Genomic DNA, 27995 nt, shown 5'->3' with positions numbered 1-27995 from the left:
CCAATCTGTTACACCAAACAAAATTCTTAGGGCATAAATTAGGCCATAAGGGGAGAGGTTATTTTATTGATGGCTACATATTGGTGTCTGTCACTGAGATAGGATCGTATATAATTCAGCAAAGCTTCGGATTCCATAGTGGATTCTCGGATTCAATGCTCGGATTCTGTAATTGCTTTAAACAGAAAATATTGGTAAGTTATCGTATTATCACATATTTTTAATAAATACACTTAGTAATAATATTAATAAAACCATTAAATCATGTAGTTTTCACTATATACTACTCTCCAAACCGTGTTATTCGGTAAATAAAAGATTGGTCTGAGAGGTGGAGGTGGGTCCTTCCAGCCGTCCAGATCTGGCAACGTTGCATCAGGAGGGATGGCGGCCTCCATGGTGGGTGTATGTAAACACCTGCGACTCTTGGTAAGTGTTCTCTGGCAGATATTGTCCACCGCCGCACCTCAACACCTGGTTGCTGAGGCACAGTTCATGGCTCCTGCTGGAGCAGGTAGGGCGGGCTAGACCCATAGGCAGAGGTTAGACTAGGCATCGTCTGCTACCGGCGAGCGCCCGGCTTAACAATTCACATTTGACTTGTTTATGAATGGATTACTCGGTTCTGGTGTATTTGTGTATAGTATATTCGTTGTGTGTGTATGGTAGACTTGGGCTTGGGGGTGTTTGTGTAAGTATGCTCGGGTCTGAGGTGTTTGTGTATGGTATACCCTAGACCAGACCTGGTCTGTTTGTGATAGTATACCCCAGGCCTGAATGTTTGTATATGGTTATACTCAGTTGTGGAACACGGTTGAGTCGAGGTAGGATCTTTATATATTACACACTCATTTCTGGCACTTGGTAAAAACATAAAAGAGGAGTCATCTTAATAGCTCCTTTGGTCCATTCTGGGTAGTAGGCATCCATCAGTCTCAGGAGACTATGGAGTTGCACTCTGATTGTTGGTCTGGAGTGGCCTCTCCAGGGCATAAAGCCAGGGTAGGTTGATGCGGGGAAGAAGCCGTTACCCAAGCAGTAGCCCTTCCCCTCCCCCTCTCCACGGCACCGAAAGTCTCCAGTGGAAAGGCAGACGCCAATACGATTGGTTCCATCACAGGAACGGTCGGAACAAAGTTGAAGGTAACATCGAACTGCCCTAGGAGCTCCGGCCCCGGAGGTTACCTTAAAGTTGGTAAAAAGTAAGCAAGAATGACCCCAGCCTCCTAATGGTGCCCAACTAAATACATCCCCTCGTTCCCATGTATCAACTGAGCCTATTTTTGAAGCTAGCTGTACTCTTGCTGCTGCTATTGGCTGGCAACTTACCTTTCCCCAAATCTGAACCTCATATTCTGTCTTACTTAGGCGATGTACGAGTATTTACAACTCCTATGTTCGCTTCAGTAAGATTATTAAAATTCAGTTCGATTAAGATTATTCGCTTCAAATTATTATTATTATTATTTTTATTTGTATTATTATTCAAGCTTATAGCATTTATATAGATTCTGACCTGAAGGCCTCAATCATGTCTCCCCCTTGCCCTCTGCCTCTCCAGGGAATGTAAAGAGCACTCCCTTAGCTGCTTCAAGTATCATCAGAGGTCCCAAATACAGTACCAGGAATCACTCTGGTCATCCTATGTTGGATTTTCTTAACGAAGCAATGTTCACTAATACAGTAATCAGAACTGGATGGCTTAATCTAAATAGAGCCTTACCAAGGCCTCGTACAGTTGGAGAACAATGTTTGTGGTTATATATCTGATGCTTGTGGTTATAAACTAAAGCATTCTATATGGTTTGTTACCTGCAATAATACACTGCTGCCAGGTCTTGGGTCACTGTCAATCTTCCTTCACTGTCAAGTCCAAAAGAAACTTGGGCATTTTGGTCTCTTTTGTAACTTTGCATTATTCATCTGGTAAATGTTGTTCTGTCATTTCTCAAGATTAGGACTTTGTACTTATTGTATCGGGATTCAATGTGGTCTACACATTTCTGCCAAATTCTGTAATGTGATGATGTCTCTGCTGGAGTTTACTATTTGCCACACTTTAGTGTCCTCTACAAGTTTGCTGATATTACCATTCACTCCAACATGTAGATCATTGACATTATAAACAACATAAACAACTGTGCAGACCCCTAAAGTACAGCACTAGTAGCACTTCTCCACTCTAACTTATCCCCAGTTATGCTTAATCATTACCTTTTACCTTTCAACTAAGCTCTGATCCATTTGATGACTTTTTCTCAATTTATTTGGAGAGAGAGAGACCTTCCTGACCAACCTGTCATGGGGGAACAGTATCAAAAGAACTTACCAAGGGCAATAAATAATAGTTTTTGTCAATTGCTTCAAATACACTTGTGTTAGAAGATGGCAGATTTGTGAGACAAGATTACCCTTGCAAGAAATTATGTTGAAAGTACCTTATCAAGCCTTATGTGTCTGTGTTTTCTTGAAGGTGAAGAAAAGACCCAATATATGTGTAAGTGTATTATTTAAGCCAAATTTTGTTAATAAAACCTATATTATCAACGTACTATAAACAATGTTCTGAACAAAGATTCCAAGTGCATGTGATTATATTTCTGGCAGAGCGCCTCGCGTGGTGTCCATCATTAGACGAAGTTATGATTATACTCCCCAGGGATTCCCAAGGATGCTGAAACTTCTGATGAATGATCAAATGTCCTGGTTTCTGGTAAATGTGGGCAGAATATGGGAACATTATCCCCTAATCTGAACACCACAAAGTTTGTGCTTATATGAATTAATGAAATTAGTTAATTTAGCTTCATTAAGAACAATTTTGCAGTTATTTAATCTACTTTCTAAATTATTTGCCCTTTATTGTGTGTGTAGAATCTAGAATTACCCCTTCTAGTAGTTCTCTTTGATACTCTCCCTAGCATCTCCTGGTAAGTCAATAGAACTCCATAACTGATGGCACCTGATAGTATGGCACTGATCAATGTATGATATCTTCAGGGAGCCTCCAGGGCTTACCCAGAAATTGGTTTATCCATTAGTCAATGCTGGTCTTTTACCTGCTGCACTCGTTAGATCTCATGACTGCAATAAACAGCTGAAGAACCATGAAATGTAATCTTGTGCCAGACTGCAAATTCATTAATACTTTTTAAATCCTATTTAATTCATCCCATACTTCAAATAAATTGTGCTTTCAACTTCTATAACCCTAAATTTCCATATATTATTTAAAACATGTGCTTTATAGTACAGCTTTCTGCATTACTAAAATAGGTAGTCAAATTTAATCCTGTATAACTACACTGTACCATGATCATTTAATAAGTAGTTATAATCTTGTTTTGAAGTACAGTATGTTATTTCTGATGGCATTTTGCAGAGACTTTGTGGATGCAGTATGGCAGAATTATGGGTCCCCCTCTCGTGGAGCAGAGGGCCAGGGGTTCAGGTAGCAGCAATGACTATCAAATCTCGGCATCATCTCTCCAGTGCCCTTCAGGTGAGCTTTCCACTACACCTGATGTGTCTATTCACCCAGCAATAAACAGGTTTCTTGGAGCTAGGCAACTGTTGTGGGTTACATCCTGCGGAAGGTCAATAGTTGGCTAAGGAGGACCTCGATGAGCCTAAATACTTTACAGACGACCTATCTCCAACAATGGGAATTCTACGTGATAAATACCGTATCAAGGAGTCAGTCTGCTCGCAACCAAGTGATTTGTTTCATGCTCAAATTTACTATTTGATCAAGTTTACTATTAAAATTGAATTTGCTGAATTTTCATCTTGTTGGATTTGAGACTGATGCACAGATCCATCGCATGCTTGTCTGAACTTCCATTTGGTTGTGATCTGAATAACATGTATTTGTAATCATTATTTTTCTAATTGGTTCAGCTTTGTAAAATAAGGTTTAGGGTGTCTTTTTTTTGAGTTGCATCTACTATTTACTGTTTTAAGGCAAATAGTTTTGGTTCTACTCTTTGCTGTCACACACTGGTAAGTGGCTATTTTTGTTTGCCTGTTTATTTTGACTGCTTCCTGGAATTCTTTCTGGTATAACTGTATATATACTTTCCACATATTTTCTATTTCCAATTATGTATGTGTTTTATAATTCAGTATTAATACTGTATGTTATTTTCAGGTACAAAGATACTACAGTGCAACACCCCCACCTCAGAGACCACCAACTTTCTTTGGAAAGATAATTGAAAATTTTAGAGAAGAGATGAATCGAAATCAGAAGATGAAAGAAAGTTTAAAAGAGTTTAGAAAAGACATGGAGAAATTGGAGAAGTCAGAAGCACTGCAAAAAGTCAGGTTTGTGGTGTAAATGTTGAGTAAAAGTGCTGTCTTGCTTACATAAGGCAAGTCATTTGAACAAATGACTGTAATAAAAAAAAAATTGGCATGTGTTTTTGACCAATCAAAACACATGGCAATTTACAATTTACAACACTAGACAACAGAAATGTCTACAGCATTTACAAGTAAGTCCCGGTATCAGTATCACCTTAAATTGCTGTACTCTGCCAATCTTGGCATCGCTGCCTATACACACACAGCCATTTTAGACAATATGTTTTAATGTTCGTCTATACAAACAAATGATCATTCGGGAATGCCAGTTGAAGCAATTTCCCTATATAAGATGTTTGAAATTCATCTCTTTATTTTAAAATTAATTATCTGCGTCACCATTTTCATTTAAACTACTACTATGTATCCACTTTAAAAGTAGACTGCCACTTGTTTATATTAATATGTGATTGTCTTGGTATAAACATTACAGAGAAAAGTACCAAACTGTTGAGGAGGAAACTGCGGAAGGGGGCAAAAAGGCCAAGCAACAATTCTATACGATCAAAAAGCGTGTCGCCGAAACTGTTGAAGAAGCACAGAAAGCAGAAATTCTTCAAAAAGCATGTTAGTAATGGAATTTCTTTAAAGTTGTAATTTGTGTTTTGCTGTATTTAACAGGCAAAGACTTAGTCTTCTGAATACATTTAAAAGTATTTATTTGTGCCAATTTTATTTCAGCCAGACTTACCGAGGAAGCCTCTAAACAGGCCCTGAAAGTTGGCCAGACGATATCTCAAAAAGGCGAAGAACTTAGTAAATCACAGACTTATAAAACTATCTCTGACACAGCAAAAGCGGTAAAGGAGGAAATTGATCATTCGACTTTTGGGGGGGCTGGCACTAGAGTATATAGAGCCCCAGTTACATTACGCAAGAGAGTTCAGCGAGACCCTGATACTGAGAAAAGAATTATCCAGGTATGTATGCATATTTAATTGAAAGTAAGCATTTAATTTATAATTCAAGGGGGAAGTAATTAAAGCAGACCAACCAAAATTATTAGTACTGTATTGTAAAACAATTTATTGCAAAACATTTGGGGGTAGGCTGAATTCTGATAACAGGTTACAAGATTTACACTTGGTAGAACTGCTCACTGGTTCCTAATGGTGCACAAAAATGTAGATACTTACTGTAGTTATGTATAAAGTGTATATATGGTGTAATAACAGCAAAAGTACTTATGTTATTCTAAGAATATAATATGGTATTCATATTAGTGACTTGAGCATACCAGTGTGCTACATATTTTATTACATAAATTCCTCAAATGACACACTTTTGAGTAATAATACTGGGGAAAACCCAAATCAGAGACATTGAAATAAATAAAACTATCTTCCCGGCAACTCCCACACTATGCCTGGCCCAGGTTGATGGTTCAGCGAACTCTTGTGAATCACAAGACTTCCTCGCTCCATCGCAGCCAAAGTACGTGACTTAATTTTTTTTTCTGTGATCAGGAAATGTATTTAACAATATTAAAATAAAAAAAATTGGGGAATTTATTTTTCTTGCACACTGGAGGGTTGTTGGCTATAAACAGGTATGCAGTTAAGAGGTTAAACAACCGAATTACTGCTACTCTTACTTGTGTTCAAGCATTGCAGTAGCTTGGGTGTCATTAACACACTTAAAGCCACTTATCACAATAAACACATTGACATGAAGTTGTTTAGAGTTCTCATTTGCATTGAGGAGATTCTCACAAGATGAATTTTGTATTAAATTAAAGATCTATGACAGTTATTCATGGTAGGCACATAAAATAATGATCACTTTCAAACAGTCCGAATATATAAATTCACATAAATATAATTTATTAAATTAACATATAATATATTATTTTCAACATATAATTTATTATTTTTTCATGAAACACCTCAGAAAATGTGGTTTTAACAACTATAGTAGTAATAATAAGGCATAAAATGAGTAGCATTAGGCACATTTCTGAATCCATTGTAAAATATGTACAGTATTATAGTGCTATATTTTTAAGTTTTATTTATTATATCTGTAGAATGCAGTATTTTGAGTAAGGCAGGTACGTGCGATGATGGCCTGGCTGCAGCGGCTTGAACAAACAATCCTCACGGAAACAAACACACATGTTCTACTGAACAATTTGTTCAGACCATTCGGGAATATGTTTGTAGGATACACTGCACTGTACACTCAACAGAGGCTTTTTTTCTTATAGGCCAATACTGAAGCAAGAGGAGTAACACTTCACAAGGATTCCCAGTTTGCTCAAAGCTGGCAGAACTTTAGAGACAACAATCCATATATCAACAGAGTGCTGGTGTGGAAAACCAAATTGGACGAGAGTGATAATCCTGTCGTGCGAGCTTCAGTTCTCCTTAAGGATAAGGTATGTGAGTTCAGGTGTTATAAATGTGTTATATAAGCTTATTTATATAAACAAAATTAATGACAATTGCATTGGATATGCTGACTTTATTGAATGATACATGATGCTAAATAAAGAGAAACTACTCTGGGTAGAACTTTAATTACTGAAAAGTGAGCGAGATATGAAGGCAAATACGCAATAAAAATTTGTGTGTAATACTGGTGGAGAAACTGAAACTTGATAAAGCTGCAAGTGTTGATGAAGTACATGCGGAAATTATTATTTGTAATGAAGGAAGAGAAGAGAATTATTATTTGTAATGTAGTGCGTGTGGAGAATTTACTGTCAGGCATGGGGGATGGTCCTTCACTATTGTATAGACTTTTTTTTTTCTCGAAAGGTATTTTGTTAAATATTTCCTCCTCTGTAAATTTTCTCCAGATCTTATAAATGAAATTAATATTCTTAAATTGTAATTTTACAGGTAACTGAATTATTTGGTGGCGTCTTCCAGCGTACAGAATTATCAGAAGTCCTCACCGAAATATGTAAAATGGACCCAACTTTTGACAAAGAGCGATTTCTGTTAGAGTGTGAATATGATATGATTCCTAATGTTTTAGAGGCAATGATTCGACCAGACTTAGAGGTAGGTATTGAAGAGCATTTGCATTAAATGTTCTTGTTCCTTGATAAATCTGCTTTTTGCAGATCTGAAGATGTCTACATTGTATACACTTAAATACATCAAATAAATATAATTAGCAACAGTAATTCATAAACCAATTGCAAAGTAATGACATATTTTGATAGCAATTGCCTAAATAAGAAATAAACCAGAAAGAGAGAAAATTAAGTGTAGCATAGTCATGAAATTGTAAATTTATAAAAACTTTTATTAATATTCTAAGATTTGTATCAAACATTGAGTATATATTGCTAGTTAAAAAAATTTCATTTGTTTCATAGGTACTGCAAGATTGGTGTTATGAAAGAGCATATTCAGTCATTGCAACTCCAGTAAAGCAAGCCTTTCAGCTAGGATTTACCTTTGATTCTAAGGTAGGAGGAAATTACATTTTTTGAACATAATTTCTGAGCTTTCCAAATTGATTGCCTACTAAGTTGAGATACTACTAGCCTCTGATTAGAATTTGGCATAGTCAGGCAGGTCGAATTTCAGCAGCTACATATCGGGTAACTTTCCAACCTGTCCCCACCAGTTTATGCTCGTGCTTGGCGGAAGACACTGGAGGATGCTCAACCTGTTCCAAAATTTAGATAAATGATTGTATTTCATAAACTCGGTCCTTTGCAGTTTCAATCTGCCAGAGAAAACCACCCATCAGCACCCTAATTAATTACCAAACGACCTGTTAGGTTTCTACCCCTGACCACCACCAGGTGTCATTACCAATATCAACACAAAACCCTCCAGCTGATGAGAATGATGTGACTTTTTGTGTCTTTGGAGTTTGAGGCTTTGAATCTAGTTAGTGTGCTCCCTGCTCAATTGACATCTGTAGATACAAGAAGTTTAACATTTCTCATGTGGATCTGTTTGTAACACATTATCCCTGTTTGTGGTACCATGCAGTGATCACTGCTTTAGTGGAGAATGTCCGGCATTTACACTGGAACTAGTGGGAGGTGAATAATCAGTTTTTCTTGGTTCAAATGCTTTTGGTGGTCCTTTGGGAGGTGGAGAGCATTGAGTCTTAGTAAATTTAGTGTTGCTCAGTATGGCCTATTCATCCCTAGTTTCCAACCCTGTTCTTATGGTGTCCTATTCTGGTTTCTCCCTACCCTTCTCCTCACAGAGGATCATCTCGATGTTACATGAATATCTCGTAAGCTCTCTGCAAGGTCTCTAGCCCCTGCACTGCTCTTAACACCTTAAGACGTTTTTAAGTACAGTAAGGACAATTCAAAACTCCCGCATGTGCATGGGTCTCGCATCCTGTGCCTCAGAACTCCAGTAAACGGAGGCCATCTTGAAAAAAAAATTGTCTGCATCCTTCCTAGCTAGGAGAGCATCAGTAATGCTAGAGCGACCAAGGCTGGTGCATGCAGCTGGAGCTCACAGCATAGCTGTGCAAGTTGAGGCCACAGCACCGCTTAATAATGATTAATAAAATAAGTAACTAGAATTATTTCTAAGAATGATAAGAGTCAGTATGAGGTGGTGACTCCTATGATACATTATTTTGTCCTTCATCAGCCTTCCATTCCTTTTAAACATACAGTTCATTTACAATACTATTTCTTCAAATCTAGCTGTTTTTCCTCTTCTGCAGCTTGAGTTAGGTGAGCCTTGCCATTGTTATAATGCTTCCTGTCAACACTTGCCTTGAAATGAGCACCCAAGTGTGATAGCTCATATTGATTGCATATGAAAAGCACTTTTCTGAGCAGTACACTCTGTTGCCTATATTATAGCCACTCCTTACATTGTTTACTTGTTGCCATTTATTAAGCCGAGGCTCAGGAAGAACGTTGAGAGGTTCTGTTGCTGCCACCTGCAGGTGGTGGTAACCCCTGTTACCACCTGCAACATATGGGACTTAAGTTAATAACCAGCTTGGTGGCCTCTTTGATGGCAAGTTGTACCTGGAAAGTTTTAATGCTTTTTGTAATGCACTTTTCAGTCTACATTCTGAGCTGGATTGATTACTTCTCTAGTTTCCCTATTATGAGTCTAACCCAGCAGGAACAGTTGGAAAGTGCTGGGATTCTGAGCGCAGAATATTAACCTATTATTACTGTGTCAAATCCTAACTGAAAGTCAGTACAATCTTTCCTTGGAGGTCAACAGCATGTACTGTACTGTCCACGCTCGATAATCCAAATTTTATTGGGCCCACCCCGAATTTGAGTTAGTGAAATTTTTTCCTGGAAAGGCCAAAAACTGGAAAATTTCTAATTTATTTGGGTTTTTGTTCACCATAAAACTTGATACATGTAACCCAAATTTATTCAGATTTCTCATTCATCAGAAATTTCAGTATCTTAAATTTTTGTTCAAGTTGAGCAGTCAAAAACTTGAACTTGAGTTTATTCAGATTGGGTTACTGAAATTTGGATTATTGCTCTCTTACAGTAGTATGCAGAAAAGTGTTTGATTTTTTTACACAGTTATGAGTTTGCACTACAAATTTTATTATGTGAAATTTACTGGTATCATTGTAAATTTGTATTCATCTACTGTAGCAAGTTTAGGAAACTGGAATACATGCACATTATTAAAAAATGCAAAACTAAAGCTAGAAATACACCAAATATATGGCTTAAATATTTGTATTACTAAAAATTCTTTAACCATTTCATATTTTAATATTTCGTCAAAATCGAAAATAAGTTGTTCTTATTGTGAGGTATATTTTCAGATTTTAGATGTGGACAATGTTGACTTAGTTATGGGAAAAGTGATGGATGAAGGGCCGGTATTGGCGGTGTCTTTCCAGTCTCAGCAAATCATGTGTCTTCGTAACAGCAAAGGGGAGGTCAGTCCATTTTCTTTTTGTTACAGATAAAACATAATGATTGTACACTTGTAATGATATACTGTATTACTTATGAGTATAATGTAGATGGACTCTTATTTGAGCATCTTACAAGTAAGTGTCAACATGTTTAGTCACTGTTATTTTTCCTGAAATGTATGAAGTATTTTTTTGAACTAATGAGGATATGGTTGCTGTTGAGGGTGAAAGGTTCAATGGATGGGCACTGTCTGGAATGTGGTGGTGCTGATGTAAATATCTTGGGTAGCTACAGGATGAGAGCTACTCTCGTGTTGTCCTGTTATCCTTATAATCATTGTTGTGTGACTTTTTGAAGCTTCCCATGCTTGTAGTATACTGTATGCTATCCTCTTGTTAAATTGTTAGTCTGTCCAGCACAAAACATTCCAGAAGGTGCTACAGCAAAAGGGTTAGTCAGACATCATCTAGCACATATTGATCCAGATAAGAATTTACACTACTTGCCATCAGAAAGAACGCCATAAATTTTCAAAGGATTTTAATTGCCATCAACTTTGTTGTAACTCATAAAAAGTTGCCCCTGAATAACACACAAATTAGGAAGCAAGAATACTTGTACACTCAGCAGTGGTCCAGTGGTATAGTACACGACTGCAATCCCGGGGACGTAGGTTCGCGCCACCTCATACCCCTGTGGATTTTCTCTAATAGGGCTAATATTAATACTTGAAATAATTTTCTTGCAGGTTGTTGAAGGTGACCCAAGTAAAGTATTGAGAGTTCAGTACGTGTGGGTGTTATGTCGGGACCAAACAGAACTTGATTCTCGTGCTGCGTGGAGAATACTTGATCTATCAGCTCAAAGTACAGAACAGTTTGTATAATAATAGAATTAAAGCACATAATAATTTGGATTTTTTTATTTGGGCCCAATACAAGTTGAACTAAAGTTAGTTATTTATATTAGTGGGTGGATTATTTGCAAAACACATATTTTGGGCCATTTTAAATTTCTTGGTGTTACTTCAGTCAAGCAATTGTTGTTGTTCAAAATATTTTTCATGAAGTGTTGCGAGTTGCAGTCATCATAGGTACAAAATTTGTGTTCCAGTCGGCTCTCGAGTTAATTTTTATGATACCTTAATTTTATGGAAATATTATCAAGAGCTCACGTGTTGTTAATAAACACAGACACAAGTGTGTTAAGAAAGTTGTTAATAGATGCCTTGTTCCTGTGAGAGGTGCATATATAATTTTTAAAACAGTTGTTGAATACTTGTAGATGTTTATCAGTTAATAAAGTAGGGGCTACTATAATCTTGCCAAATATGTATTTGCATTGTTAGTAAAAACAATGATAAAATTAATCTAAATGAAGCAAGACAAAACAAATTTGAGAAAATCTAAACATTACTGCAAATGCAGAAAATAAGTCGCAATAATGTGGCCTTAAAAAAAAAATAACATGAAATCAAATGAAAGCTATGATGTTTTGATCCGTCCTGAACTCTTGCAACATTACGCCGGTCATGTCACAATAAGGGTCCAGGATGGACCAACATGTTTTCACTTTCACACGTGGGTTTAAGTTATTAATTACTGCAATTGATAATAGAGAAGCGTGATAATAGTATTCCTTGAAGCTACTGTATATAATATTCTTTATTATTGTTTAGAAACGGCAAGTGGTGCTCTTAACACCACTTGCTTACAACATTAGAAAGTAATGTATGTTTTTGTGTCGATGCTTTCATGATTGATTTAATACCATCTGACATTGCTAGTTTGGCATATGCATTTTGAAAGTGAAAGCTAATTATTAAATACTGTATATTGAAGTTAAATATATCTAAAAATGGCTTTTTTGGATTTAAACCTCTTGAGAGTATAGGGCTGATCCCACGTTGTAGTTTGAAATTTGTTGTGTGTGTGTTGGAGGGAATGGGGGGGATTTGTTCTTTCATATGGATATTTTGAATAGGGTGAAGTTGTTTTAATTACTGCACCTGTTACGATAAATATGTTTTTTATTGTACAAATTGAACCTTCAAACTGTATGCAAGTTAAGAAAATGAGAATTTGCAACAGCAATACACAGTATTTGTAACACCATAAATTCTAAATATAGGTATGCTGAAGCATATAACGTCTGCTTGAGACATGTTCCTTTGCAGAAAGCCAGAAAGAGGACCAGCTTAGAAAGAGAACACAGACAGCACTACAGAAGAATACAAAATAACAGAAATGCTTAAGCAGACATGACTATACCTACAAAAGAAAGAATCATTTAAAACAGGGAGATTAAAGAAATAGAGAATAGAGACTGAAGCATTCATATCAGAGTGAAGAAATGTAATTAGAACAGAAAGCCATATAAGAGATTTACCTTGAACTACCTTGTGGTAATTCCAGAGATCAATGTCCTTGTGTCCTGGTCTCTGACCAGGCCTCCTGGTTGGTAGTCTCATCAATCAGGCTGAGGTATGTGGCTGTTTGTAACCTGATGTATGAATCACAGCCTGGTTGATTAGGTAGCCTATAGAGGTGTTTATATAGTTTTCTTGAACACCGGGGGTGGCTGGCTCAGTTATGCCCCTTATGTGTAGAGGGAGTCTTGAAAATTCTTGTCCTTTAATGTTGATAAAGTTCTTTCTGTGTACCTATTGTACCTCTGCTTTTCAATGGGGCTGTTTTGTACATCTTGCTATGCCTTCTGGTCTCATTTGGTGTTATTTCTGTGTGCAGTTTTGGAACCAGTTCCTCATAATATTTTCCAGATTTAACATTATGTATCTCGCTCACCTGTGCTCTGGAGAATACAGGTTTAAACATTGTAATCAGTTTTAATAATTTAGATGTTTTATAGAGTGAATTCTAGCAGTAAAAAATCTTTATACACTCTCCAGGTCAGCAATTTCTCCAGCTTTGAATGAGGGTGTTATTGTGCAACAATATCCCACCCTAAAGAGCACTAATGTCTTGAAAAGTAACTTCATTGGTATGGCATCTCTTGTTGGAAAGGTTCTTGTTATCCAATCTGTAATTTTTCTTTCAATCATGACAGATACTTTATTGTGTTCTTTAAAGCTAAGTTCTTCTGACATGATTACTCATAGATCCTTTAAATTGCTTTTTCATTCTATGGTGTGATTTGACTGTTTTATATGTGGGTTCCATTTTTATATTTTCGTTCCATAGCACAGGAGCTGGAACTTATCTTTATTAACCCTTGGACAGTGCAGCTATTAATTAATGTGTTGATTCATGAATATCTCAAGGATGAGGTTTTCAAATTTACCGGTCCAAAAATCCTTCGTTCTTGCTTCATAAGCCTCCCAGTTTATGGATTTTAATTTGAAGTTACCGAGTACCAGCTGTCCTGATCTATCTTTATTCTCTCTTACTATAAAATCTCTCACGATTGTTATGAGGCCCCCTCGTTTGTTGTCCAGCACCTCCTTTGTTCATGTGTAGCATGCTAGTGGACTGTAGGCACTTGTGATTATCAGCTTATCACCCTCTTTACAAATCTCCAGTGCTATTATGTCAACTTCTCGTGGATTGAGAATCATCACTTCATCTACCTTTAGGTATTCTTTCACCAGCATAGCAATACCTCCACCTTTCCTAATTTTTCTGTTCTGCTTCCAAATTAAGCAGCCCCTCTCTCAGGAATACGGCCTAATTTCAAAATCACATTTTGTCTGCGTTAGTGCAGTAATATCTGGTGTCTTACTCTGTATTATATCGTTTAGCTACAGTATTTTTTTTATCTCGCTCCATTTATGTTAGTACAGGTATATACAATTTTCAGGAACATGTTCCCTCTCCCCTTGTTCTTTACTCCCTATTTCTCTACTGATTTTGTTGGTTTGGCTTTTTTCTACCATTATACAGTCTTGCTTTCTACTATCACATTGTAGAAAATAGAATTGATTTCTTCCTCCCTGCTTTCATTTAGACATTTTGCTTCATTGAGGTTCAATTTCAGCTTCTTTGTCTTCCTATGAAAGATCTCACTTTAATGACCATAATTTTCCCTTCCACATCACTGTAATTTCCTAACATTCATGAGTAATTCTCCCACCTGTTTAGCTGCATTTAGGGTGATCCCCAAGGACCAATTTTTCCTTTTTCATAACTGCAATTATCTTGTATGGTTTGGTCAACATTTTCAGCCACGTTATTGTGACTCATATGCACATTCCAGTTTTTCACATGAACGACATCGGCCATAACTTCATCCTTTGACGTTACACAATTCTGCATTTCACTTCTGTCCACCAGTCTAAATCTTTCTTCACGGCAGCAAACAGTTCGATGACCTCGCACACGAATCTCGACTCCATCTCAGATATGTTAACCTCCATCAACCAGCCCACTAGCTAGAGCACGGGTGGGCAACCCTTGACACCCGTTGTTCCGAAATAAGTAAATTAACTGTAAACTGTAAATGATGATAATAAGGTGTATACAGTAATTAATGTTAATATCAGTAATTAGCCTTCATGTAAAATAAGCAAGTTAACAAGTAAATTAACAGTGAACAAATGATAATATAACTGGTGAAGTTAATGGTGACCACAAACAGGATAACCGAGTTAACAGTAATTGGCGACAGCTGGTAACACGCCTAATTAATGTAAGCTTAATCCTGACAAGCACAACTAGGTGACTACAAAAAAAAAAGAGAGATAACATAATAATGCATCTGTGGCCTTGAGAAACAGGTTTGACTAACAATCTCATGTCTAGCTCTCAAGGAGACGATAATCATATCGACTGATGATAAGATGTGATCAAATATTTGAGAATAAAAATGTACACCAAGTTTAGCTGCTCTTGCGTCCTCAGTAAAGTATGCTCGACTATACTAATAATAATATTTTAGTTATACAAAATTACATGACTGCAGTGTTTTCAGAGTAAATATTTTTTTGACTAATCACGTACAGTGTTTCAGGTAAAGCCACCAGGTATAACTTCACTTCATCCTTAAGTATCAAATTTTTTTTATTTATTTTTGATTTTTGTATATATACAAAAGTGTTTACATTCTTGTACAGCCACTAGCACCTCAAGGTAGTATTAAGTGTTTTACACCCCCCCCCCACACTTTTAGTTAACTTTGTCTATTTATGTTGTTTTGCAGGAAACTCTTTGCATAAGTGGCTTCATTAGTATGTGTAACGCCTGTCCCTACAATTTTGCATTACTCTTAAGTTCTTTGTACACACATTTTTTGAATAAGTAATTATCAAAAGAAGGCATCAAGCCAGGAAGGCAAATTTTTTTAATAAACATTGATGGAACTCTCCTCTATGCCAGGCAGTGTTGGTAGCGGCGGATGACCTTACATTTCACTTGTCTAATGTCAGCTGTTCTAAATATGTATGTAACAGTCTTGGGGCTGGCCTTGTCCAACCCACTCCCATTCCAGTCTCTCACAAAGACCACACCAGCTCAGGAAATTAGGGATGGCAGAAGAGCAGTCACCAACCCTCAAAGGCCAGAAAATACGAGTAAAGAGTTATGATATGTTCAAAACCCAGAACTATATGTACGGGCAGCACCAAACATGGTAATTGCCAGAATTAAGCTGGGATATCGATATCTATGGCAGGTGACTGCAGGTAATGAATCAACCAATAGTGAACATTTCAGTTGTAAACTATGTGAACAAGAGCTGGGGCATACACTCCAGCACTATATCTGTGATTGCCATGTTATCAAATATTTCAGACCAAGTTTTATGAGGTACTCTGAGCTCTGTAACTACCTCATACACTCATGAATATTAGAGGATATTCTTGGTCTGTACCCAGAGTTTGCTAATGCAGGCTAATAGATCAGCCTCGCATTTCATATTCTCTCCTGATTCCATGTATGACTAACCATCCTGCGAGATGGGGATATTAGATGAACTTACAGCTAATTTTTGGTCTATGTAATTCTTCATATAGAATAGGGTGGCAGCACGTTACTGTGTATACCTATGCTTGTTAATGTAACAAGAAGATCCTACGTCGAGTGATTTATGGATACGATGGCCAAACCACTCATCAGAAAATGAAGAAACGACAACGTTTCTGTCCGTACTGGATCATTATAAATATCACATACGACTTGATAATGATCGACCGAAACGTCGTCGTTTCTTCATCTTCTGATGTGTGGTTTGGTTATCATATCTTCAGCCACGATATTGTGACTCATTGCGTGCATATGGATCCGATATTACCACTGCCGGCAACTCTTACTTTGAAGATGTCTTAATTAGATCTGTTGTTTGTTTGAGATGCACATTCCAGCTCTAAACCATCGGGGCTGTATTACCAGAATTTATCTGAGAACCACCATCTCTAATGGCATCCATGGAGAAAGGAAGCCGTCGCCATGTCAAAGCCCTCTTCAAGTTCAAGTATGTTTATTGAGATAAGCAAGAAATACATCTCAAAGGGATAGAGTAGCTTAGGCTATTTCTACCCCACCCCCCGGTTTATTCCTGATGATTTTTTCCAGGTGAATTTTAAACTGAAAAATATCTTGGTATTTACAGCTTCGGCGGGCAAGATTTGGGAGATGGTTAAACGCGGCTCTCACAGCCCATCCTTTTAAGGAATAAGGTTTCCCAACGTCAAGAAACTGTCGTACTTAAGTGCTCTTATCCTAACCAACCACAGGACCCAAAACAAAAAACGGGACCGTACGTCAATTTCGGGAGCCGCTACCCTTTTCTAGCACGACGATTTTCGCCTTAGGTAGAGTATACGTCAAAAGGCGACGTTAATTATGAGGACGAGTTGCTGGTGTCAACAGTACCCGCGAAGCCCTCCTCACCTCCCCCGTCCACCTGTCACCACTAACAACGAGAACCTTTGCCTGTCAGATGAAACCTATAGTGACCCTGAATCCTTGTAAACGAACTTTTCCACACCAATTAACTGGCCTAAATGTGCACAAATATCTTGGAATCAAATCTGTAAATGAAGAAGCTAGAATGTTACAAAGTAATAACTGAACCCACTGATGTATATCTCGGGTAACTAAAATGTGGGTAAATTCTGGAGTGCGGCTCTTGTGGGAATCCTGCACTCCTGGAGACATACATCAGTGGGTTCAATTGTTACTTTGTGATGTACGTCAGACAATGTTTATGTTGACACAGTTTACATTTGGTCAGGCCTACATCAGCAGATAGTGAAAATTCCCAGAGATACTTGTAACCGAGTCTAAGCCGAGCAGTAGTAACATCTAGAAGTCTGCTGATTTTATTGGATGATCCATAGATGTGTGGCCCTCAACCGTTCCTCTTAGAGCTGACTTAGTTCTGGAATAATGTGTCGCTCTGCGTTGTGCTGTCTCCATATCAGATATGTCCCTCTGAAGGCGAGGCCTCCGCGCCTAGAGAAAGTAGCACCAGGAGCTGGTGCACTTCAATAACCACTTTTTGTAAGTGTCGAGCGAAACAGCATGAGAATTTATTTGTTAATAAGGTTAAGTGAGCTTTAAAGTAAATAAGTAAGACTTAAATGAAGGATGGTGAAGCATGATGTAGTGGTGTGGCATGGTGTGGTGATGTGGTGGTGATTGGCATGGTGTGGTGATGTGGCATAGTGTGGTATGGTGTGGTGGTGGTATGGCATAGTGTGGTATGGTGTGGTGGTGGTATGGCATAGTGTGGTGGTGTGGTATGGTGTGGTGGTGAATGATGGTGTGGTGGTATGGCATAGTGTGGTGGTGTGGTATGGCATAGTGTGGTGGTGTGGTATGGTGTGGTGGTGAATGATGGTGTGGTGGTATGGCATAGTGTGGTGGTGTGGTATGGTGTGGTGGTGAATGATGGTGTGGTGGTATGGCATAGTGTGGTGGTGTGGTATGGTGTGGTGGTGAATGATGGTGTGGTGGTATGGCATAGTGTGGTGGTGTGCCATAGTGTGGTGGTGTAGCATAGTGTGGTGTGGTGGTATGGCATAGTGTGGTGGTGTGGTATGGTGTGGTGGTGTGCCATAGTGTGGTGGTGTAGCATAGTGTGGTGTGGCATGGTGTAGTGGTATGGCATAGCGTGGTGTGGTGGTGTGCCATAGTGTGGTGGTATGGCATAGTGTGGTGTGGTGGTGGTCTTGGTAACAGTTATTAGGAACAAACGATAGATAAGACAACTCAATCAGATACAGACAGGCAAACATACAGAAAGGCAACTTGCGTATTTGGTAGGATGGCAAGCTGGCAGGTAGATAGACAAGCAAGCATACAGATAGACAGGCAAGCAAGCAGGTAGACAGGCAAGCAAGCAGACAGATAGCCATACGGTCTCTGGGACCAAAGAGCCAAAGCTCAAGCCCAAATAGGTGAGCACGGTCAGATAAGCAGCCAGGCAGGTAAGCATGTTAATAGACAAACATACAGGGAAGCAAGCAGAGAGAGAGAGAGAGAGGTAGGCAGTGAGGCAAGCAGATATAGGTTGCCAGGCAGTCAGACGGGTAAGCAAGCATACAAGCAAGTAAAAGACAGAAAAAATATTAACAAAGGCCGTTTCCAGCTTTTCATAACAATAACCAGCACTGCCAGACGCTGCCATATAGAACGTGTTCAGACATTTGACAATTCGTCGTTGTAAATAACTTAATTCTTATGACCCTACAAAAAAACCTTGTGATTGTAGCATTAGGTATGAAGATATAAATATAAATCGCTAAATCATCATGTTTATATGTTTAAAAATAAAATAATACACGAGCATAAACCTTGGTATTCTATATAAGGCAGTTATGAGCCGGCATTTTGCCCTGCATGCCAGACACCTCTTAGATATTTAATTGTTACTGTTATTTATACAGAGTGTCTATGATGTTTAGCACTTTTTAGTGCACTGATGAGGGTTTTGGGTTAAGAGGAGTATTGAGGTGATGATATTGCAGGTGGATGAGTTGTATTAGAGGCGTTGTTAACAAGTTGATGAGGCTTGAGAGGAGGGCTGGTGAGGGGGAGCCAGCAGACGGCAGCTGACAGTGACGGTGGACGGTGCTGCGCTCCTCCTCCTCCTCCTCTACTGTGACTACCTCTACAGCAGCCATCATGACTCTCGAGGAGGTACTGTGCCCCGGCTCTTGTTGAGGTGTGGCTGACACCAGCAGAGGGGGTGTCAGGCGACACAGGTGGTGTCAGCGGCTGACACACGGGGCCGGTCATGACGACAAAGGAATGTGTCAATACACAAGCTTCTTATACCAATATTCCCAGACACTTAATTTTTAAGTACAGTATATGAAAGTTGTGGGCATATATTTTGCAGAATTTCAAGGAAGCTGCTGATAAGGTGAAGAAGCTCAAGACTCAACCGAATGATGACGAACTGAAAGAGTTGTACGGCTTTTACAAGCAGTCAACAGTAGGTGATATTGACACAGGTATGCTTTATATTAATAATTATTTTTTGTGACTTTTATCAATGTAAATTAGAAGTAGAATTTTTCTATGTGGAAAAGGATGATAAGTTCATCAATTAGATAGGTATAAATACATCAATGTGGGGCCTGTAACAAAGTAGGTTTCCCCACTGAAAGATCCCGGGTTAAGTTCCTGTGGCAGGACAGACATTTGGGCACACCTCAATTCACCTAGCAGTAAGTACTTAAGTATTTGGGAGTTAAGCAACTGTTTTGGGTTGCTTCGTGGAAGAGGTCAGTAGTTGACCTAGGGAGGGGGGGGGATCTGGCTTTGTCCCCCACAAAGGGAAACCACGACTACTTCCCACTCCACGGGGCAAAGTTTAAGAAGCTTGAGGACACCCATTCTTTTCTTCCTGTAATATTATTAAAATGTATTCTGATATGGTAAAACAAATATTGTATGGCATTTTTTGACCTTCGACAAGCCGCTGATTATTGCCGCTTAATCTCTTCTGTCCACCTCGAGGCCACTAGGGTTAGTGGCCCTCGGGTAAATAAGATAAATATCAACAATTATACAGTTCATTTCCAATTAATAGTTCTTACCAGCTTAATTAGCATGTAATGATGATCTAAACGTGTAAGCCACATGCAGTAATAATCTAACCGATCTGGAAGGCACTAGGAATTCCTTGCCAAAAGGAGAAAACTAAAACCTGTCTTGAGTAAACTTTGGAGAAAGGCAAGGGCCAGTACTACATAAGGTTATGCCTTAATACCTAAAATCTTTTTTTGCAGAGAGACCTGGCATGCTTGACTTCAAAGGCAAGGCTAAGTGGGATGCTTGGAACTCCAAAAAAGGCATGAGTAAGGAGGCTGCAATGGAAGCATATATTGCCAAGGCTGATGAACTCATTAGCAAATATGGTTTAGAGTAATTTTCTCATTTGGCTGTGATCAAGTTTATATTCTCTTTTTTTTTTTTTTTTTGTATTTAGAAGTAAATATTGTGAAAAGCATATAATTGAATGCTTTTGAGTATAATTCTGTTTTTGTTATGCTAAGTTAACTGAGCTGAATTCAGCATTTTCATGATAAAGTATTAAATAAAACATTCAAATTATTATTTAGTTTGATAAAGATACCAAGAAATATGAGTACTGTATAGTACAAAAAAATTTAAATGCCAACCATTTTCAGAATTTTTTAATTTAGTGGTTAAACACAATTGTTCCAGGCCTGAAATACAGCTATAATCAAAATTCTGTAATTTGAAAAAAAAAATAAAAAAAAAAATTTACACTGATTATATAGTTGTTTCAGCTTCCTTGTCACAGGATGGAGGGTTTTGCCTCTTCCTATATTGATTCCATTTTTGTGTCTTTTGGTCTCTGGGCCTCTCAATTTCTGCTGAACAAGTCCTGTTTCCTTGTTCTGCATTTCTGGTTTGGTATAAATTTGTTTGTCTTTCTCATAAATTTCACAAAACTTCACATGCATCTCATTTACTTCCTTGCCTAACAGCAGGTCTTTCCAATCAAATTCATTAAAAAAACTTTCAAAGTTCCCAATAGTGTCCTCTCTTGAACTTGGATTTTGTGTAACCGTGGGGATGTAAATGTGCTGACAAGCTTAGTACAGTGGTGAGCTGTACTCGCTTAGTTGTGCTTGCTGGGGGTTGAGCTCTGGCTCTCAACTGCCAAATCAACTGGTGTACAGATTCCTGTGCTTACTGGGCTGTCAAATCTACATTTCAAACTGTGGAGTCTGCCTCCCACATCACTGCCTAATGCATTTCATCTGTTAACTACTGACACTGAAAGTTCTTTCTAAAGTCCCTGTGGCTCATTTGGGTACGTGGTTTCCACCAGTGTCCCCTTATTCGCATACCACCTGTGTTAAATTATCTATCTAGTCAATTCCTGAGAATTTTGTAGGTAGTGATCATGTTTCCACCCTAACTTCTGTTTTCCAGTGTCATGAGTTACAGTAATCTTTCCTCTCAGCTCGGGGACTAGGCTGGTGGCATACCTCTGAATCTTTTCTAACTTCGTTTTGTATTTAACTAGATGTGGACTCCATGCTGGAGCTGCATATTCCTGTATTTGTCTGACATGGGGCATGCAAGGTTCTGAATGATTCCTTACATAAGTTTCTGAAGGCAGTTTTTATGTTCGCCAGCCTTTCATATGCCACTGATGTTATCCTTTTGATGTGGGCTTCAGGGGACAGGTCTGGTGTGATATCAATCCCCAGATCTTTCTCTTGTCCTGACTCCCGAAGGATTTCCTCTCCCAGCTGGTACCTTGTGGTTTTGGCCTCCTGCTCCCTATGCCTATCATCACTTTGCACTTGCTCGAATTAAACTCTAGTAGCCATTTGTCGTACCATTCCTTCGGTGTCCAAGTCATCCTATCGCCTCTTGCTGTCTTCCTCTGTCTTCTCATAATTCCTGCATCATCAGCAAACAAAGAGAAATGAGTCTACCTTTGGAAGATCATTCACGTTTATCAGAAACAGCATTGGTCCAAGTACAGAACCCTGTGGGACTCTGCTGGTGACATCACATCAGTCTAAGGTCTTGCCCCTGACAGTAATTCTATGCTTTAGGTACTCCCTTATCCATTAGAGAACCCTGCCACATACTCCAGCTGTGATGATCTTGGTATGCAGGGCCGGGCTTAGGAGCTACGGGTCCCAATTAAGACATTTTTGGCAGGGCCTCCCCCCCCCCCTTTCCATCTTGTTGTCATCTTGATGGGGCTTGCTCGGTACCTGCCAGGTTGTGATTGTTCCATGGGACAATCATGTGTCCCTTTTTAGAGCTTTATGCTCCTGCTCCTATCTTCACAAATTATGTTGGAAGCCTTTTCCTTACGTTTCATTCCCCCCCCCCCCCCCCCTTATTGTCATTTCCCAATGACTTTTTGGCCATTCTTGATTATTCTTTAAGGCATCTTCTGTTTTGATTCCTGGGTGTTTGGGAGGTACACTCTATCATCCGTAAACTCTGGTACCTGATGTGTTTCGAGCGATGGGATGCTTTTATTGTCAATCTTTGCCTTCGTTGCTGAACCCGATCTCAATGGACTGATGGTTCTTAAGGTGGCGATTGCAGGGCGTATACCCACAATGCACCCCTGGGTGGGTGGGGGGGAGAGCCCATCTTGGGCGGGTGCCCTCTCCTTTAATTGTGGCCAATGATTGACCCTCTTGTTAAATTGATGGAAATTATTACACTGGTGAAGTGCACATCTTAAGTACTAATATTAGGGGAGTGGGTAGCACAAGGTAGTTATATCCGTCAGTGACATAGATGAGAATATTACAAACCACATCATTTCAAATTTGCAAATGACAAAAGATTTATGGTAAAGTGGGAAGTAAAATGAAGAGATCTACATGAACTCCATAAATGGTCAGAAGGCTTGCAAATGCTTTTTAATACTGTATCGATAAATGAAAGTGCATGTGGGGCATAATCCACTTCATACCTACCAAATTAGCAGCATTACCTTGCAGCAGATTGAAGAAGAAATTGACCTTGGAGTCAGAATCTATCATTCATCGAAGATTGCACAAAAAGTGGGAGCGGTAGTAAAAAAAAAAAAAAAAAACTAACCAAACCCTAGGAATAATCAAACGTCCCTTTACTTCTAAGGAAAAGAAGGTAGTTATTCAATTGTATAAATCTTTCTCTGGTTATAATCCAGGTATAAATCACCTGGATTATTGCATCCAGGCATGGAGACCATCTTCAGAAAGACATGGCTTCATTGGAGACAGTTCAACACGGGCAACAAAAATAATTTCAGAACCAAAGTCAACTCATACCAGGACAGGTTGAGAGTCACAGGGCAAATAACACTGCAAACCAGACATGATAGAACTGATTTCATCAAAACATTCAAAATACTGAAAATTTGGAGGATGTTGATCCGGACAACTTCTTAAGAGGTCAGATGTACTGTAACAAGGACATGGAGCAAGTGTCAAGCTCAACAAGCCACAGTATAGGACATGAGATGCTTTTTCACCCATAGGGTTATAAACCCATGGAACCACTGAAGCCATAAATGCCAAAACTCTGAACTATAAAATCTAGCTTGAAAAAATCATTAGGACAAATGGAGGGGGACTTTTGACTAACCGCTGACTTTCTGTCCTCATCAAGGCCACTAGTGTGTTGGTGGCCCTTAGATAAAGATACATGGGTTTTGCTAAAGCTTTTGATAAGGTACCGACTAGCAAGGAAATTACAGGCACATGGAATAAATGGAAGAATACTAGAATCGATAAAACAATGATTAAAACAGTCGTGCTAAATGGGAACTAATCTGACTGGAGAAATATGGTGTGCGGTACCACAAGGGTCCATTTTGGGGCCAACCCTTTTTGTCATTACATCAATGCCATAGATGAGAATATTACAAACCACATCATCAAATTTGCAGATGACATTAAGAACTGGTAGAGTTGGAAATTAAGATTATATTGAAGCCTTACTAAGAGATCTACATAAACTCCGCAAATGGTCAGAAGACAAGCAAATGATTTTTAATATTGAAAAATACCTTGCATGTGGGGCATAGCAACCCACATCACAACTACCAAATTACCAGCAGTACCTTGCTGCAGATTGATGAAGAGAAGGACCTTAAGTCAGAATCCATCAGTCAGTAGGGGCCTGACAGCTGAGTGGACAGCTCTTGGGATTTGTAATCCTAAGGTTCCGGGTTTGATACCCCAGTGGAGGCGGAAACAAATGGGCAGAGTTTTTTCCACTGATGCCCCTGTTCACCTAGCAGTAAATAGATACCTGGGAGTTAGACAGCTGCTACGGGCTGCTTCCTGGGGGTCACAAAAGGAGGCCTGGTCGAGGACCGGAAATCATCTCAAGATAACCACTAAGTGTTTCACAACACATGAAAATGGCAGTAAAGAAAAATCCTAGGAATAGTCTGATGTAACTTTGATTTCAGGGAAAAGATGGTAGTTATTCAACTGTATAAATATCTTTTGTGTCCCACTTGGATTATTGTATCCAAGCATGAAGATCTACTTTTCAAAAAGATGCATCTGCTTTGGCAGAAAGTCCTACATTGGGCAACAAAAATCATTCCAGAACTAAGTCGACTCTCATACCAGGAACAGTTGAGGGCCACAGGGCTAACAACACTGCAAACCAGACATGACAGGGCAGATCTCATTGAAACTTTTAAAAATATTGAACAACTTTGAGGATATTGATTAAGACCACTTCTTCAAAAGGCGAGATGGAACATGAGCTTGAATCCATTGCTCCTTGTTCAAGCCACAGTGTAGGACTAAACAGGAGATACTTTTTCACCCACAGGGTTGGTGAAAAAAAACCTACGGAACTCATACCCGCAGAAGCTGCAAATGCCAAAACACTTTTGAATTTTAAAATCCAGCCTTAAAAAATCAGGAGAAATGGGGGACTTTTGATAAATGCTGGCTTTCTGTTCTTGTCAAGACCACTAGTGTGTTAGTGGCCCTCAGGTAAATTCAGTTAAACTCTGCTAAGATTCCTGTACACAAAGATATCTGAAATATTAATTGAAGTGGAATGCTCAGCTCAGGTGTACATTCTTTCAGAACCTAAGGTGAAACTCCATCTGGTCCAACTGTTTTATTTCTTCCTAACTCCTTGAGAAATTTTCCACTTCGTCTTTACACACTTGTATTCTATAGTGTTCCCTGGCACTGTCTGGTTTTCTGAAAACTTCATTTTGTACAAATACTCTGGAACTGCTCATTTAGTGTTTTACACATTTCCTTTTTGTTCTCTGAATCTGTTCCCCATCTGAGTTTTGTCCTTTAGCTGCATTTTGCATTTAATGAATTTACAGAATAGACCTGGTTTGGTTTGGTTTTACATTTGTCCACTATCCCATTCTCAAACTGTCTTTCTGCCTCTTCTCACTGCTATGTAGTTGTTTCAGGCTTCTTTGTATTGCTGTTATGTTTGAGGGTTTGACCTCTTGCTATACTGATTCCATTTTTTGTCTAGTTTCTGGCACTCTTGCAATTTATTGAACCTGTCCTGTTTTCTAGTTCTGCATCTGTTTTGATAAACATTTTTTGACGTTTTTTGAGCCTTCATATATTTCACAGAACTTGGCATACAAAGCATTTACTTTCTTGCCTAACAAAAAGTCTTTCCAGCCAAATTCATTAAATTAAAGAATTTTCCAAGTCCCCCATAGTGTCCTCTCCTGAAAGTTTTTCAACTGCTTCATTTTCCTCATTCACCTCTAGATTATAGAATATTTATTTATATACAAGAAGGTACTATGGATTGAGAGTACATAACATTGGTATTTGAGTGTTGCATTTTTGCAAAGCCACTAACATGCATAGGGTTTGGGCAGGCCCTTAAGCTAACTGAAAAATGTAATATAAGGTACATTGTAGCAGAATTTGAGTTATACATAATAACTACAATATAAAATTATAGTATAGATTACACTGAAGTTGTATGTCTTCAATACTGAAGATTTTGAGATAAAACAAGATGTAATTTCCTTCAATATTATTAAGTGGTATAGATCCTGTCATTAAAGTTATTAACCTTTATTAATAATATTTACATCACCTAATGGACTAATCTCTTCTCACCTTTATCACAGGGGATGCATGCTGATTACAGATTTTAGGGCTACTTATTAATAAATAATGTTAATATTGAGTGTTCCTGTACTGTATATACCAGTTGTATGATACAGTACAAACTTCCAAAATGTAGAGAGAATACAGAACTCCAGTCATTTATATTTTATATTTCTCATATTAAATGTCACAAGAAATATAACTACAGTTACTATGCAAAGTACACATACTGTGATCCACAAAACATGTTACAGTCAATGTACAGTACTCTCATTTTGCTTTGTATTAAGATGCAAACAAGTTAAATAGGGCTGATGTAAAACCTTAATTCTTCCCATTTTATTGGTCTAGACTGAGTGTGATGGAAAAATAAATGAATTACACACAAGCTTGGATTCTTGACTGCAGCCATACATCACATAAACATGCAGAGAACTATACAAGCACATTAGTAATAATTACTGCCACAAACTTTGAATATGAGAAACTATGGATCTGTGAGATATCATTCAACATGAGTCTGTAATTGTTACATATTAAAATTTAGTCCATTAACTTCTTCCTAAGTATGGTCTCTTGTGCTTTTAATGTTCCCTCCTCATTAAACCAAGTGAGGTATGTTACAGATTTAATTCTGAAAATACTAGTAAAGAAATGGAGCATTCGTAACAGATTCCTCATGTATCTCCCAGATAGGACTGAATATTTGCTCAGTTAGCAAGAAGAGTAAAGGGCGGTAATGATGATTACGTCTTCAAACATGTGTAAATTAGAAGTAAGAACACCAAGAACTGACATGTGCTGCCAATCTGTATGGACATGCAGGTTGTCACTAATCACCAAACCAAGGAGAACGAGACTCCTGTTTATCAATCTAAACACAAATTTGTAATTCTATATTTCTATATATAGTGACATGATTGTTTTCCTTTGTGTTCACATAAATAGCATAGAAAAATAAATTTAAACTCAAAATTATTTAGACAAAGTACTGTACTGTACGTGCATATACAGTATTGAACGTCTTGTCCACATATCTCATAGGAAAAATAACGCATTTCTTTATTAAATGTTAATCACTATGATTCGACAAACTAAATAATAATCTATGTATACTTTAGTCTTTCAGAAGTTTAAATGCATTAGGAAGTTTACATATTATTTTGTAAAGAAGAAAGGTTGTAAATCCAATTACAGGATTATACTTTGAAAACTAGTTGGCAAAGTAATTGAAACAGTAAATTCAAAGGTCCCAAGAAGTGATAATATTAATTATAAATAAATAAATAAATTATATATATATATATATATATATATATATATATATATTATATATATATAATATATAATATATATATATATATATATATAATATATATAATTTATTTATTTATTTATTATTAAGGTTGAGGTTATATGAGAAACTACAAACCATGCAAATACAGTACTGTACAATGATATCACTTCATGAACAGGTGGAAGTCTGACTAGGTAAAAATGTTGCCATACCACTCCAATATTACTAAATATTTAAGTTTGGAAAAGATGAACTAGTACCAGCAACTATTCAAAGTAACAACTTTACAACCCCATACCTACTGTTCCCATCACAAATTTCTTGCTAACATTCAGTTCTCAATATTTTTGTTAACTTTTAAATTCTGCTTCATGTTAAACCCACTCAGAGGTTCGAAGGGTTTAGGATGACCACCTGCCACTTATAACATTTATCTTCATACACTAAACATCAATAACTAAGTC

The 27995-nt window shown here is 38.0% G+C and overlaps 2 protein-coding genes across 4 annotated transcripts; both read left to right on the top strand.

Moving 5' to 3' along the window:
• Positions 1–320: 320 nt before the first annotated feature.
• On the top strand, positions 321–11119 carry LOC123757519 (mitochondrial import inner membrane translocase subunit TIM44). 3 transcript variants are annotated; one of them, XM_045741227.2, is made up of 10 exons: positions 321–429; positions 3383–3502; positions 4151–4326; positions 4799–4932; positions 5047–5285; positions 6572–6742; positions 7209–7373; positions 7694–7786; positions 10111–10227; positions 10956–11119. In XM_045741227.2, the coding sequence occupies exons 1-10, from the start codon at positions 385–387 to the stop codon at positions 11091–11093; spliced, it is 1398 nt and encodes a 465-aa protein (XP_045597183.1). In that variant the 5' UTR covers positions 321–384; the 3' UTR covers positions 11094–11119. The 3 variants fall into 3 exon arrangements, with proteins under 3 accessions (XP_045597183.1, XP_045597184.1, XP_069183201.1); XM_045741228.2 differs by having other exon boundaries at positions 386–514; XM_069327100.1 differs by lacking the exon at positions 321–429 and adding an exon at positions 2411–2497.
• Positions 11120–19144: 8025 nt separating this feature from the next.
• LOC123757518 (acyl-CoA-binding protein homolog) lies at positions 19145–20910 on the top strand. Its single transcript, XM_045741226.2, has 3 exons — positions 19145–19302; positions 19505–19619; positions 20400–20910. The coding sequence occupies exons 1-3, from the start codon at positions 19288–19290 to the stop codon at positions 20537–20539; spliced, it is 270 nt and encodes an 89-aa protein (XP_045597182.1). The 5' UTR covers positions 19145–19287; the 3' UTR covers positions 20540–20910.
• Positions 20911–27995: the final 7085 nt, after the last annotated feature.

This window comes from Procambarus clarkii, chromosome 19 (assembly GCF_040958095.1).
Source record: "Procambarus clarkii isolate CNS0578487 chromosome 19, FALCON_Pclarkii_2.0, whole genome shotgun sequence".
Taxonomy (NCBI): domain Eukaryota; kingdom Metazoa; phylum Arthropoda; class Malacostraca; order Decapoda; family Cambaridae; genus Procambarus; species Procambarus clarkii.
The sequence above is the reverse complement of the archived record's forward strand: the minus strand, read 5'-3'. Positions and strand labels throughout refer to the sequence as shown.